General features: G+C 52.7%; 2 protein-coding genes across 2 annotated transcripts; both read left to right on the top strand.

Annotated features, from left to right (window-relative positions):
- Positions 1-1,155: 1,155 nt before the first annotated feature.
- LOC147597824 (feather beta keratin-like) lies at positions 1,156-2,199 on the top strand. The gene is made up of 2 exons (XM_086766465.1): positions 1,156-1,305; positions 1,660-2,199. Exons 1-2 carry the CDS (start codon positions 1,156-1,158, stop codon positions 1,981-1,983), a joined length of 474 nt encoding a protein of 157 aa, XP_086622591.1. The 3' UTR covers positions 1,984-2,199.
- A 5,801-nt stretch (positions 2,200-8,000) lies between these two features.
- On the top strand, positions 8,001-9,043 carry LOC147597823 (feather beta keratin-like). The gene is made up of 2 exons (XM_086766464.1): positions 8,001-8,150; positions 8,504-9,043. The coding sequence occupies exons 1-2, from the start codon at positions 8,001-8,003 to the stop codon at positions 8,825-8,827; spliced, it is 474 nt and encodes a 157-aa protein (XP_086622590.1). The 3' UTR covers positions 8,828-9,043.
- The last annotated feature ends 5,681 nt before the right edge of the window (positions 9,044-14,724 follow it).

Genomic DNA, 14,724 nt, shown 5'->3' with positions numbered 1-14,724 from the left:
CCTTTCACAGAGTTGTAACTCCTTTGTTGAACTCCTTCATTGACACACTCCCCAACAAAGAAGTGAAGCAAGCCCTGGGGTGGGCTTTCCAGAAAAAGTGAAGCGCCTTTTCAAAGGGCCTCAGTGGGAGCAAACAGATCCATCCCCTCCCTCCCACAACGTCTACCCTGCAGAGGTTCCTCAGCACAGTGTAAGTGCAGCAGGGCATCACAGGGAGTGAGAAGCCACCGCTTCCTCCATGAGCTCACCTCACCCACCTCACAGCCATCCCAGGCTGGGCTGAGCCTCCGTTCTAGAGCTCCCACCTCCCTCTGTTACCTCCTGGGTCAATTCAGAATGCCTCCCCGTGCTCTAAAGCCCAGTGCTTGGAAGGGGTCACAAACCCCATCCAGAAAGAGTTCTCTGACAGAACACTGCAGGAGAGGTCCTTGCAGAGGTGTGTACTCCAGTTTCCTCAGTGCTGCATTTGGTCAGCTATTCACCTGAATCCCCTAAAGAAGTCCCAGCAACTGGCTCATTGCTTTAGGAAGTGGACATGTATTTCTCTGATTAGTCTGTACACATTCTGGAGACACCTCTGTCCCATTCTCCTGGCTGCTTCACAGGATCATGTTCTGGTGCAAGACAAAATTTTTACTACCAAGTTCATCTACATTACTCAGGCTACTTACAAGTAGAGAAAAGACAAGAATGCACATAGGAACACAAGGAGCCATGGACACTGCTGAGGAACCTTAGGGGCTGGGCAGGTTGGGCAATCAAAACCTAGGAGCACAACGCATACACCTGGGCAAGGAGAAACAAGTGACCATTGAGGTGAGCTGAGGAGGGAGGGAAGGAGAAGGTCATGGAACATCCTCAGCCACAGGAGTCCACCACAGCCAGCTGAGGACAGCTCGGCTTCTTCCTCGGAAGGGCACTTCCAACAGCCCCAACAGAGGGACCCACCCTGATGTCGCTTTGCTGCTGCAGACCCATTCAGCCCTTGAGCTGAGTCTTCTGCCAGCACTGCTGCATTCCTGCCCTAGAAACCCTGGGACCTTTCATCCCAGTGCTCACAAGAAAACTGTATTTGGGGAACGGGCATGGCACAAATGTAGAAATGAGAGGGCAGCACTGCTGGAAACCAAAGCACAGTCCATATCATTAACTGAGATGCTTTGCACGCAAGATGAGCTTGTCAGAAAATTGTTACCTCTGCCAAGGGTGCCTGTGGGCCTGCGGCAAGGAAGGGCAGGTATAAAAGGCAACCCAAGGTCCTGCTCTCTCACTCGCTTCTCTTGCCTCCTTCTCCTTGGGAACCAGGTGAGTCTGAAGCCCCTTCTCCTCCTCTTAAAATGTGAACGCTCTCCTCAACAGACCTCTCATCTGATACTGGCTCTGTCCTGTGCTGGGCTTTGGATCTTCATTTCGTGACAGATTGACCAAGGGTGAAGGTCTGCTTAGAGAGAGGCTGGGATGTGGCTGAGGGGCCTTTTGGTTTATACACTGGCAGAGAGCCTCTCTGGGCCAGGCTGCTATTCACAGGGTGATGAAGTCTGTCTCTTGGCTGAGTCTCCATCTCCCCACTCAGCAGTGGCCTCAACTCCTTTGTGACAGGGTAAGCAGGCTGCTCCTCACCAACCCTTCTGCTCTGTTTCCTCCCCGATTCTCCGTCAGCTGCACCTCCATCCTCAAGACATGTCCTGCTACGACCGCTGCCTGCCATTGCGACCCTGTGGCCCCACCCCGCTGGCCAACAGCTGCAATGAGCCCTGTGTCAGGCGCTGCCAGGACTCCACCGTTGTCATCGAGCCCTCTCCCGTGGTGGTGACCCTGCCCGGCCCCATCCTCAGCTCCTTCCCACAGAACACCGTTGTGGGCTCCTCCACCTCCGCTGCTGTTGGCAGCATCCTCAGCTGTGAAGGAGTGCCCATCAACTCTGACTGCTGTGACCTCTCTGGCTTTTCCAGACGCTACTATGGCAGAAGATACCTCCCTTGAGAAAGATGCTGGAAAAGGCTTAGGGAAAGCAGAACATGGTGCCGTGCAGAGGATCAAACGTTTGGATGTGTTTTCACTAGAACTGAATCACTTTGTATCTTTTTTTTCTGTTTACTTTCTTTGCTCCTGTTTCCCTTGACAGTGGGGTCACACCAAGGCCAGCCTGGTGGGGACCATGTGGCTCCTCTCCCTCTATGGGGCAGGCAGACGGACATCATGCAGGAGCTTTTCCTTGGTCCACGACTGCAGACACTTGCCTGGCTCTGGGGTTTCCTACCCTTCTGACCTCCGCCTGAAATTACTTTGTTTCCACTTTTTTGACTCATTAAAATTCTGCTGCATTCGAGCGTGCTCCCTGTGTGGTCCTTCCCTCTGTGGACACTCCCTAGGCTGCCAAGGGAGGACAGTGTTGCTCTGGGGTAAAAGGGGCTGAGGGCACAAGGAGACCCTTCTACATCCACAGAGCAATGGGAGGCTGGGACACTCTGCAGTGACTCCTCTTTTGGCACCATCCCTTACAGCTGAGGAACTCATCCGTTATTGCTTTGCTGCCAGCGACCATCAGACCTTGCTTTGTACACAAATTCCTGGAAAGAAAGGAGGTCTAGAGGGGACACCAGCCCCATGAGCTCTTGAGGAAGGGTGTTCCTTGCTACAACTGGACCTCCACTGGGGTGAGAGGCAGTGGGGTGTGTAGCTCTGGAAGTTCTTTTTTTGTAGAATGACAAGAATGGCAAGGCAAGGAACAGCCCTTTGAAGAGCTCATAGCTGCTGCTCCACCTTCCTTGCCCTTTCATTGGTGATCCATGGAACCTGAGGAGGCCCTGGCCTCTGCTGTGTCAGTCTGCACTGGTCCCTTCACCAGAGGACCAACTCAGCCAGGCAACTGTAACCAATGAGCCTGTCAGCAGCTGTTGCACCAGGCCAGTGGTGGCACCACCCGGGTGTCCTTGCTTGTGTCTAAAAGCATAATAAGAAGTTCTCATGTGAACTCCCTTTCTGTTTGACTGCAGAAATGATGAATAGAGCTGTTTCTGTTGATGAAACTCCTCTAGCAGCTTGACTGACCACCATGGGATGATCATGCTGTGCCATGATTGGAGCTGTCTATTTTACAGCACATAGCTTAGGGCTCCTAGCAGCTGAAGGATGTGGGATCATCTCCACTGCCTTCTCTTTCTTCAGAGTCTTAGTCTCATCTAAGAAATCACATTTTAAATGATACTTTACAAAGTCTGGGTGCCTCTCCGGGCAACCTGTTCCAGTGTTTCACCACCCTCATTGTAAACGATTTCTCCTTTATATCTAGTCTGAGTCTACCTCCTTCTAGTTTAAAACCATAAACCGTTACCCCATGTCTTGTCACAGCAGGCACTGCTAAAATGTTTCTTCTTTTCTTACCTATCAGACCCCTTTAGGTGCTGGAAGGCCACTAGAAAGTCAGAGCCTTCTCTTCTCCAGGCTGAACAGCCCCAGCTCTCTCAGCCTGTCCTCACAGGAGAGGAAATGCCTTTGTAGAGAAAGGATAGGGAAGAAGAGACAGACTGAATGCCTGGCTGGCCCTGGGCACAGCTGTGGGTGCCATCACAAGACACTTGGCCTGGATGGTTTTCCTGGTGAATTGGGAAAGGGAGGAGGAATTAGCTGAATGTCCCAGCCCACCCAAAGTGTTACCTTATGTCAAGAAACACAGGGTGGAGGAAGGAAAAGGCAAGGAAAATCCGTGCTGTATTTGGTTGGTACTGCTGTGCTTGAAGTGGACACGGGGATGTTTGCAGCTGAAGCAGTGATCTGATGTGAGATGCAGGCGCAACAGCTCAAAGGATTCTGGGCAGGAACTGGCAGGGTGATGCCTTTGGGTAGGGGACACATGGGGTGGCATCCCCCCTTCTCTGGAAACAAACCTGGGAAGGGACATTCCCTCTTCAGCATGGTGACAGGGAGCAGGACAGGGGATGAGCAGAGCCCTTATGTTCTGCTTGTAACACTGTGGAGCCAGCACAATATGCAGCAGGTTATGGCTCTGCTCAATACTGGGGCAGAGGTAACCCTAGTTCATGGAAATTTGCCCCACTACCGCAAGAATAAAGTGACGAATATTAACAGAATCCAGGTGAGAGACAGGCGGAAGAATGGTCTTGAAAGTCTTTCAAACCTTGCAGCCAGGAGGGAACCCGCTATTTACAGCTTGGGGTGGGCTTCAGTGGTGCCCCACTATATACCACAGGCCATGATCCCTAAGCAGGAAAGACTTGTGATATGCAGTGAGGGAAAACACTCCTTCCATATCTGCTGAACTCGCAGTGGGAAGGATTGTGCCCCTCACATTGTGTGGGCCCCTCTCTCCAGAACTGCAGCCTCAGAGCAGGGCTGGCTGCCCCGGGGCCGTGCTGACACCTCTGCAACTAATAACACTTTGCTAGAAGTGGAGGACTTGTCCAGCAGACACATTTGCCTTTGAAGAACCTTGATGGGGTGGTGAACAAAGTGGTGAGGTCCTGGCATAGGACCGTAGGGCACTGGCTTTTGGGCACAGCCGTCCCCAGGGGGCTGTGGTTGCTCCCCACAGCATCAGCCTGCCAGAGCAGCCAGAAGCCGCTGATGCACATTTGCTGTGCTGCCCCAGGGGTCTGGGCACAGCCCCCTGCCTTCCCAGGGGACTGTGGCCCAGCACTAGGAGGAGTGTGGGCTGTCCCCGAGGGGGAGGGGCTGCAGCAATGAGGATACTCTCTAGTGCTTGTCTTACCCTTCACCCGCAGACTTGTGATGTGGAGAGGCTCAGTGTCTGGAAAGGCCATGACAGCTTGGGCTCCACTGCGGTTTGTCTCTGTCTCACAGGGAGAAAACAGCTGACTGAACCGCTGCCAAACCCTTGAGCTCCCTAAAGCTGATGAGGCTGGCCAGTGACTGGTTCATCGCCTTAACTGTACAGTCTGAAGGACTTGTCCAGAGTCATCCAGAGGGGCTGAGAGCTGGTGTTGGGAGGCCTGGTTCTCAATGGCCTGTGTGCATCACCGTGCTCACGGGCACGTTCATCCGGCTGTGCTCGTGTGTGTGCCTGCACGTGCATGCGTGTGCCTCTGGGAATACACATGCTCACGTGGGTGTGCACAAGTGTTCTGTGTGGGTGTGTTTGGGCAATTGTGTCCGTGAATCTGTCTGTGTTTTAGCACACGCATGTGCCGTCCCGCAGGAGAGCATGAATGTGTGTGACGGGTCTGCACATCAGTAATTGTGTGGACATAGCTGTGTGTAGATGCGTGCTCTTGTGTGCGTCCATCTGTGTGGAGGAGCATATCTGTGTGTATCTGCATGCAAATGAATTTGTGTAGAAGCATACACCTGTGTAAGCATGTGTGTTTGAGTATCAGTGCATACATGTTGGTGTGGGAGGTGGCTCTGCACATTGGTACGCACATGGGCTCCCCTTAATAAGTGCACACTCAGTATGAGTCGCTCTCTGGGTGTGTGTAAACTCAGGTGTGTGGTTGTGCCCGTGTGCGTGCATTTGTGTGTGCAGCGAAGGGGAAGTTCCAATTGTAACTGCTCAGCAGGGGTAATTGGTGACCACGGAATGAGCTGCCATGCAGTTTCGGAGGGCCCAAATGCAGAAGGGGTTCAAGTGGCTGGCAGCAGGAATGCCAAAGTCAGAAGGCCTCCCCGTCAGAAGCAATCCTGGAATGTGAATGCTCAGTGGGCACCTTTGGGCAGCAGAGCTGGTGCTGGGGAATAGAACCAACGCTGCCTCAGGTTCCCCACGATACCCGTCCAGGACTGGGGCTAGTGCCAGTGTGTGTAAGGAATGGGCTCCTGAGGCATCTTTGCGTGCTCCTTGTAGAACTGCTCACGGTGGTAGGAGTCTGTCCTGGCACAGGAATGCCTCCCAAGGGATTCTGTCCGCCAGTGTCCTGAACTGGCAGAAGTCTCCTCTCTGGAAGTCCATGGTAGCGGTTTTACTGACCCTTCTCCTTACCTCTCCAACGACTGAAAACACTATCGTTTTGTGGTCACTGGGCCTAAGATGGCCTCCGACCACCACACCTCCCACCAGCCCTTCTCTGTTAGTAAACAGCAGATCGAGCGAGGCACCTCCCCTGGGAGGCTCACTCGCCAGCTGAGTCAGGAACTTATCTTCCATACACTGCAGGAACCTCCTGCAGGACTGTTTCCTCTCTGCTGTCTTGTATTTCCAGCAGATGTCTGGTAAGTTGAAGTCCCCCAAGAGAACAAAGTCTAGCCATCATGAGACTTCTGCCAGCCCTTTTCAGAATGCCTCTCCTGCCTCTTCATCCTGGTTGGGGGGTCTATAACAGACTCCCAGCAGGATATCTTCCTCCTTGGCCTTCCCCCTCATCCTTACCCATAAGCATTCAACCTTACCATCACCACCTTTGTGCTCCACACATTCAAAACACTCCCTGACATATAGAGACAAGCCACCACCTCTCCTTCCTGGCCTATCCCTTCTGAAGAGCTTGTAGCCACCTATTGCAGCACTCCAGTTATGAGAGTCATCCTATCATGTTTCTGTGATGGCAACTAAGTGTTAACTATGCTGCTGCACAATGGCTTCCAGCTCCTCGTACTTGTTGCCCATGCTGCATGCATTGGTGTAAATGCACTTGAGCTGAGCTGTCGATTTTGCTCCCAATCTAGGCACGTCAGCCCTAGGCTCATCCCTAGTGAGGCTGGTTCCCTTCCCTCTTTGAGCTTAGTTTAAAGCCCTCTCAATTAACCTCACCAGCTCATGGGCTCTGCCCATCTCAGTGTCCTCACAGCCTGGTACAGCTCCATCATGTTGCTGCATGTCATGCTGTCAGCTGAGAACTCCCTGCATCTGAAAAAAAAAAAAGAAATTACTACCTTTCACAGAGTTGTAACTCCTTTGTTGAACTCCTTCATTGACACACTCCCCAACAAAGAAGTGAAGCAAGCCCTGGGGTGGGCTTTCCAGAAAAAGTGAAGCGCCTTTTCAAAGGGCCTCAGTGGGAGCAAACAGATCCATCCCCTCCCTCCCACAACGTCTACCCTGCAGAGGTTCCTCAGCACAGTGTAAGTGCAGCAGGGCATCACAGGGAGTGAGAAGCCACCGCTTCCTCCATGAGCTCACCTCACCCACCTCACAGCCATCCCAGGCTGGGCTGAGCCTCCGTTCTAGAGCTCCCACCTCCCTCTGTTACCTCCTGGGTCAATTCAGAATGCCTCCCCGTGCTCTAAAGCCCAGTGCTTGGAAGGGGTCACAAACCCCATCCAGAAAGAGTTCTCTGACAGAACACTGCAGGAGAGGTCCTTGCAGAGGTGTGTACTCCAGTTTCCTCAGTGCTGCATTTGGTCAGCTATTCACCTGAATCCCCTAAAGAAGTCCCAGCAACTGGCTCATTGCTTTAGGAAGTGGACATGTATTTCTCTGATTAGTCTGTACACATTCTGGAGACACCTCTGTCCCATTCTCCTGGCTGCTTCACAGGATCATGTTCTGGTGCAAGACAAAATTTTTACTACCAAGTTCATCTACATTACTCAGGCTACTTACAAGTAGAGAAAAGACAAGAATGCACATAGGAACACAAGGAGCCATGGACACTGCTGAGGAACCTTAGGGGCTGGGCAGGTTGGGCAATCAAAACCTAGGAGCACAACGCATACACCTGGGCAAGGAGAAACAAGTGACCATTGAGGTGAGCTGAGGAGGGAGGGAAGGAGAAGGTCATGGAACATCCTCAGCCACAGGAGTCCACCACAGCCAGCTGAGGACAGCTCGGCTTCTTCCTCGGAAGGGCACTTCCAACAGCCCCAACAGAGGGACCCACCCTGATGTCGCTTTGCTGCTGCAGACCCATTCAGCCCTTGAGCTGAGTCTTCTGCCAGCACTGCTGCATTCCTGCCCTAGAAACCCTGGGACCTTTCATCCCAGTGCTCACAAGAAAACTGTATTTGGGGAACGGGCATGGCACAAATGTGGAAATGAGAAGGCAGCACTGCTGGAAACCAAAGCACAGTCCATATCATTAACTGAGATGCTTTGCACGCAAGATGAGCTTGTCAGAAAATTGTTACCTCTGCCAAGGGTGCCTGTGGGCCTGCGGCAAGGAAGGGCAGGTATAAAAGGCAACCCAAGGTCCTGCTCTCTCACTCGCTTCTCTTGCCTCCTTCTCCTTGGGAACCAGGTGAGTCTGAAGCCCCTTCTCCTCCTCTTAAAATGTGAACGCTCTCCTCAACAGACCTCTCATCTGATACTGGCTCTGTCCTGTGCTGGGCTTTGGATCTTCATTTCGTGACAGATTGACCAAGGGTGAAGGTCTGCTTAGAGAGAGGCTGGGATGTGGCTGAGGGGCCTTTGGTTTATACACTGGCAGAGAGCCTCTCTGGGCCAGGCTGCTATTCACAGGGTGATGAAGTCTGTCTCTTGGCTGAGCATCCATCTCCCCACTCAGCAGTGGCCTCAACTCCTTTGTGACAGGGTAACCAGGTTGCTCCTCACCAACCCTTCTGCTCTGTTTCCTCCCCGATTCTCCGTCAGCTGCACCTCCATCCTCAAGACATGTCCTGCTACGACCGCTGCCTGCCATTGCGACCCTGTGGCCCCACCCCGCTGGCCAACAGCTGCAATGAGCCCTGTGTCAGGCGCTGCCAGGACTCCACCGTTGTCATCGAGCCCTCTCCCGTGGTGGTGACCCTGCCCGGCCCCATCCTCAGCTCCTTCCCACAGAACACCGTTGTGGGCTCCTCCACCTCCGCTGCTGTTGGCAGCATCCTCAGCTGTGAAGGAGTGCCCATCAACTCTGACTGCTGTGACCTCTCTGGCTTTTCCAGACGCTACTATGGCAGAAGATACCTCCCTTGAGAAAGATGCTGGAAAAGGCTTAGGGAAAGCAGAACATGGTGCCGTGCAGAGGATCAAACATTTGGATGTGTTTTCACTAGAACTGAATCACTTTGTATCTTTTTTTTCTGTTTACTTTCTTTGCTCCTGTTTCCCTTGACAGTGGGGTCACACCAAGGCCAGCCTGGTGGGGACCATGTGGCTCCTCTCCCTCTATGGGGCAGGCAGACGGACATCATGCAGGAGCTTTTCCTTGGTCCACGACTGCAGACACTTGCCTGGCTCTGGGGTTTCCTACCCTTCTGACCTCCGCCTGAAATTACTTTGTTTCCACTTTTTTGACTCATTAAAATTCTGCTGCATTCGAGCGTGCTCCCTGTGTGGTCCTTCCCTCTGTGGACACTCCCTAAGCTGCCAAGGGAGGACAGTGTTGCTCTGGGGTAAAAGGGGCTGAGGGCACAAGGAGACCCTTCTACATCCACAGAGCAATGGGAGGCTGGGACACTCTGCAGTGACTCCTCTTTTGGCACCATCCCTTACAGCTGAGGAACTCATCCGTTATTGCTTTGCTGCCAGCGACCATCAGACCTTGCTTTGTACACAAATTCCTGGAAAGAAAGGAGGTCTAGAGGGGACACCAGCCCCATGAGCTCTTGAGGAAGGGTGTTCCTTGCTACAACTGGACCTCCACTGGGGTGAGAGGCAGTGGGGTGTGTAGCTCTGGAAGTTCTTTTTTTGTAGAATGACAAGAATGGCAAGGCAAGGAACAGCCCTTTGAAGAGCTCATAGCTGCTGCTCCACCTTCCTTGCCCTTTCATTAGCGATCCATGGAACCTGAGGAGGCCCTGGCCTCTGCTGTGTCAGTCTGCACTGGTCCCTTCACCAGAGGACCAACTCAGCCAGGCAACTGTAACCAATGAGCCTGTCAGCAGCTGTTGCACCAGGCCAGTGGTGGCACCACCCGGGTGTCCTTGCTTGTGTCTAAAAGCATAATAAGAAGTTCTCATGTGAACTCCCCTTCTGTTTGACTGCAGAAATGATGAATAGAGCTGTTTCTGTTGATGAAACTCCTCTAGCAGCTTGACTGACCACCATGGGATGATCATGCTGTGCCATGATTGGAGCTGTCTATTTTACAGCACATAGCTTAGGGCTCCTAGCAGCTGAAGGATGTGGGATCATCTCCACTGCCTTCTCTTTCTTCAGAGTCTTAGTCTCATCTAAGAAATCACATTTTAAATGATACTTTACAAAGTCTGGGTGCCTCTCCGGGCAACCTGTTCCAGTGTTTCACCACCCTCATTGTAAACGATTTCTCCTTTATATCTACTCTGAGTCTACCTCCTTCTAGTTTAAAACCATAAACCGTTACCCCATGTCTTGTCACAGCAGGCACTGCTAAAATGTTTCTTCTTTTCTTACCTATCAGACCCCTTTAGGTGCTGGAAGGCCACTAGAAAGTCAGAGCCTTCTCTTCTCCAGGCTGAACAGCCCCAGCTCTCTCAGCCTGTCCTCACAGGAAAGGAAATGCCTTTGTAGAGAAAGGATAGGGAAGAAGAGACAGACTGAATGCCTGGCTGGCCCTGGGCACAGCTGTGGGTGCCATCACAAGACACTTGGCCTGGATGGTTTTCCTGGTGAATTGGGAAAGGGAGGAGGAATTAGCTGAACGTCCCAGCCCACCCAAAGTGTTACCTTATGTCAAGAAACACAGGGTGGAGGAAGGAAAAGGCAAGGAAAATCCGTGCTGTATTTGGTTGGTACTGCTGTGCTTGAAGTGGACACGGGGATGTTTGCAGCTGAAGCAGTGATCTGATGTGAGATGCAGGCGCAACAGCTCAAAGGATTCTGGGCAGGAACTGGCAGGGTGATGCCTTTGGGTAGGGGACACATGGGGTGGCATCCCCCCTTCTCTGGAAACAAACCTGGGAAGGGACATTCCCTCTTCAGCATGGTGACAGGGAGCAGGACAGGGGATGAACAGACCCCATATGTTCTGCTTGTAACACTGTGGAGCCAGCACAATATGCAGCAGGTTATGGCTCTGCTCAATACTGGGGCAGAGGTAACCCTAGTTCATGGAAATTTGCCCCACTACCGCAAGAATAAAGTGACGAATATTAACAGAATCCAGGTGAGAGACAGGCGGAAGAATGGTCTTGAAAGTCTTTCAAACCTTGCAGCCAGGAGGGAACCCGCTATTTACAGCTTGGGGTGGGCTTCAGTGGTGCCCCACTATATACCACAGGCCATGATCCCTAAGCAGGAAAGACTTGTGATATGCAGTGAGGGAAAACACTCCTTCCATATCTGCTGAACTCGCAGTGGGAAGGATTGTGCCCCTCACATTGTGTGGGCCCCTCTCTCCAGAACTGCAGCCTCAGAGCAGGGCTGGCTGCCCCGGGGCCGTGCTGACACCTCTGCAACTAATAACACTTTGCTAGAAGTGGAGGACTTGTCCAGCAGACACATTTGCCTTTGAAGAACCTTGATGGGGTGGTGAACAAAGTGGTGAGGTCCTGGCATAGGACCGTAGGGCACTGGCTTTTGGGCACAGCCGTCCCCAGGGGGCTGTGGTTGCTCCCCACAGCATCAGCCTGCCAGAGCAGCCAGAAGCCGCTGATGCACATTTGCTGTGCTGCCCCAGGGGTCTGGGCACAGCCCCCTGCCTTCCCAGGGGACTGTGGCCCAGCACTAGGAGGAGTGTGGGCTGTCCCCGAGGGGGAGGGGCTGCAGCAATGAGGATACTCTCTAGTGCTTGTCTTACCCTTCACCCGCAGACTTGTGATGTGGAGAGGCTCAGTGTCTGGAAAGGCCATGACAGCTTGGGCTCCACTGCGGTTTGTCTCTGTCTCACAGGGAGAAAACAGCTGACTGAACCGCTGCCAAACCCTTGAGCTCCCTAAAGCTGATGAGGCTGGCCAGTGACTGGTTCATCGCCTTAACTGTACAGTCTGAAGGACTTGTCCAGAGTCATCCAGAGGGGCTGAGAGCTGGTGTTGGGAGGCCTGGTTCTCAATGGCCTGTGTGCATCACCGTGCTCACGGGCACGTTCATCCGGCTGTGCTCGTGTGTGTGCCTGCACGTGCATGCGTGTGCCTCTGGGAATACACATGCTCACGTGGGTGTGCACAAGTGTTCTGTGTGGGTGTGTTTGGGCAATTGTGTCCGTGAATCTGTCTGTGTTTTAGCACACGCATGTGCCGTCCCGCAGGAGAGCATGAATGTGTGTGACGGGTCTGCACATCAGTAATTGTGTGGACATAGCTGTGTGTAGATGCGTGCTCTTGTGTGCGTCCATCTGTGTGGAGGAGCATATCTGTGTGTATCTGCATGCAAATGAATTTGTGTAGAAGCATACACCTGTGTAAGCATGTGTGTTTGAGTATCAGTGCATACATGTTGGTGTGGGAGGTGGCTCTGCACATTGGTACGCACATGGGCTCCCCTTAATAAGTGCACACTCAGTATGAGTCGCTCTCTGGGTGTGTGTAAACTCAGGTGTGTGGTTGTGCCCGTGTGCGTGCATTTGTGTGTGCAGCGAAGGGGAAGTTCCAATTGTAACTGCTCAGCAGGGGTAATTGGTGACCACGGAATGAGCTGCCATGCAGTTTCGGAGGGCCCAAATGCAGAAGGGGTTCAAGTGGCTGGCAGCAGGAATGCCAAAGTCAGAAGGCCTCCCCGTCAGAAGCAATCCTGGAATGTGAATGCTCAGTGGGCACCTTTGGGCAGCAGAGCTGGTGCTGGGGAATAGAACCAACGCTGCCTCAGGTTCCCCACGATACCCGTCCAGGACTGGGGCTAGTGCCAGTGTGTGTAAGGAATGGGCTCCTGAGGCATCTTTGCGTGCTCCTTGTAGAACTGCTCACGGTGGTAGGAGTCTGTCCTGGCACAGGAATGCCTCCCAAGGGATTCTGTCCGCCAGTGTCCTGAACTGGCAGAAGTCTCCTCTCTGGAAGTCCATGGTAGCGGTTTTACTGACCCTTCTCCTTACCTCTCCAACGACTGAAAACACTATCGTTTTGTGGTCACTGGGCCTAAGATGGCCTCCGACCACCACACCTCCCACCAGCCCTTCTCTGTTAGTAAACAGCAGATCGAGCGAGGCACCTCCCCTGGGAGGCTCACTCGCCAGCTGAGTCAGGAACTTATCTTCCATACACTGCAGGAACCTCCTGCAGGACTGTTTCCTCTCTGCTGTCTTGTATTTCCAGCAGATGTCTGGTAAGTTGAAGTCCCCCAAGAGAACAAAGTCTAGCCATCATGAGACTTCTGCCAGCCCTTTTCAGAATGCCTCTCCTGCCTCTTCATCCTGGTTGGGGGGTCTATAACAGACTCCCAGCAGGATATCTTCCTCCTTGGCCTTCCCCCTCATCCTTACCCATAAGCATTCAACCTTACCATCACCACCTTTGTGCTCCACACATTCAAAACACTCCCTGACATATAGAGACAAGCCACCACCTCTCCTTCCTGGCCTATCCCTTCTGAAGAGCTTGTAGCCACCTATTGCAGCACTCCAGTTATGAGAGTCATCCTATCATGTTTCTGTGATGGCAACTAAGTGTTAACTATGCTGCTGCACAATGGCTTCCAGCTCCTCGTACTTGTTGCCCATGCTGCATGCATTGGTGTAAATGCACTTGAGCTGAGCTGTCGATTTTGCTCCCAATCTAGGCACGTCAGCCCTAGGCTCATCCCTAGTGAGGCTGGTTCCCTTCCCTCTTTGAGCTTAGTTTAAAGCCCTCTCAATTAACCTCACCAGCTCATGGGCTCTGCCCATCTCAGTGTCCTCACAGCCTGGTACAGCTCCATCATGTTGCTGCATGTCATGCTGTCAGCTGAGAACTCCCTGCATCTGAAAAAAAAAAAAGAAATTACTACCTTTCACAGAGTTGTAACTCCTTTGTTGAACTCCTTCATTGACACACTCCCCAACAAAGAAGTGAAGCAAGCCCTGGGGTGGGCTTTCCAGAAAAAGTGAAGCGCCTTTTCAAAGGGCCTCAGTGGGAGCAAACAGATCCATCCCCTCCCTCCCACAACGTCTACCCTGCAGAGGTTCCTCAGCACAGTGTAAGTGCAGCAGGGCATCACAGGGAGTGAGAAGCCACCGCTTCCTCCATGAGCTCACCTCACCCACCTCACAGCCATCCCAGGCTGGGCTGAGCCTCCGTTCTAGAGCTCCCACCTCCCTCTGTTACCTCCTGGGTCAATTCAGAATGCCTCCCCGTGCTCTAAAGCCCAGTGCTTGGAAGGGGTCACAAACCCCATCCAGAAAGAGTTCTCTGACAGAACACTGCAGGAGAGGTCCTTGCAGAGGTGTGTACTCCAGTTTCCTCAGTGCTGCATTTGGTCAGCTATTCACCTGAATCCCCTAAAGAAGTCCCAGCAACTGGCTCATTGCTTTAGGAAGTGGACATGTATTTCTCTGATTAGTCTGTACACATTCTGGAGACACCTCTGTCCCATTCTCCTGGCTGCTTCACAGGATCATGTTCTGGTGCAAGACAAAATTTTTACTACCAAGTTCATCTACATTACTCAGGCTACTTACAAGTAGAGAAAAGACAAGAATGCACATAGGAACACAAGGAGCCATGGACACTGCTGAGGAACCTTAGGGGCTGGGCAGGTTGGGCAATCAAAACCTAGGAGCACAACGCATACACCTGGGCAAGGAGAAACAAGTGACCATTGAGGTGAGCTGAGGAGGGAGGGAAGGAGAAGGTCATGGAACATCCTCAGCCACAGGAGTCCACCACAGCCAGCTGAGGACAGCTCGGCTTCTTCCTCGGAAGGGCACTTCCAACAGCCCCAACAGAGGGACCCACCCTGATGTCGCTTTGCTGCTGCAGACCCATTCAGCCCTTGAGCTGAGTCTTCTGCCAGCACTGCTGCATTCCTGCCCTAGAAACCCT

Source organism: Chlamydotis macqueenii, chromosome 25, assembly GCF_036417535.1.
Source record: "Chlamydotis macqueenii isolate bChlMac1 chromosome 25, bChlMac1.mat, whole genome shotgun sequence".
Classification (NCBI taxonomy): domain Eukaryota; kingdom Metazoa; phylum Chordata; class Aves; order Otidiformes; family Otididae; genus Chlamydotis; species Chlamydotis macqueenii.
This window is presented reverse-complemented; position numbering and strand designations above follow the sequence as displayed.

Coding starts and splice junctions, on each gene's coding strand:
- LOC147597824 (XM_086766465.1), top strand. CDS start 1,156: ATGCTTTGCACGCAAGATGAGCTTGTCAGAAAATTGTTACCTCTGCCA. Junction 1,306..1,659: donor TCCTTCTCCTTGGGAACCAG/GTGAGTCTGAAG, acceptor ATTCTCCGTCAG/CTGCACCTCCATCCTCAAGA.
- LOC147597823 (XM_086766464.1), top strand. CDS start 8,001: ATGCTTTGCACGCAAGATGAGCTTGTCAGAAAATTGTTACCTCTGCCA. Junction 8,151..8,503: donor TCCTTCTCCTTGGGAACCAG/GTGAGTCTGAAG, acceptor ATTCTCCGTCAG/CTGCACCTCCATCCTCAAGA.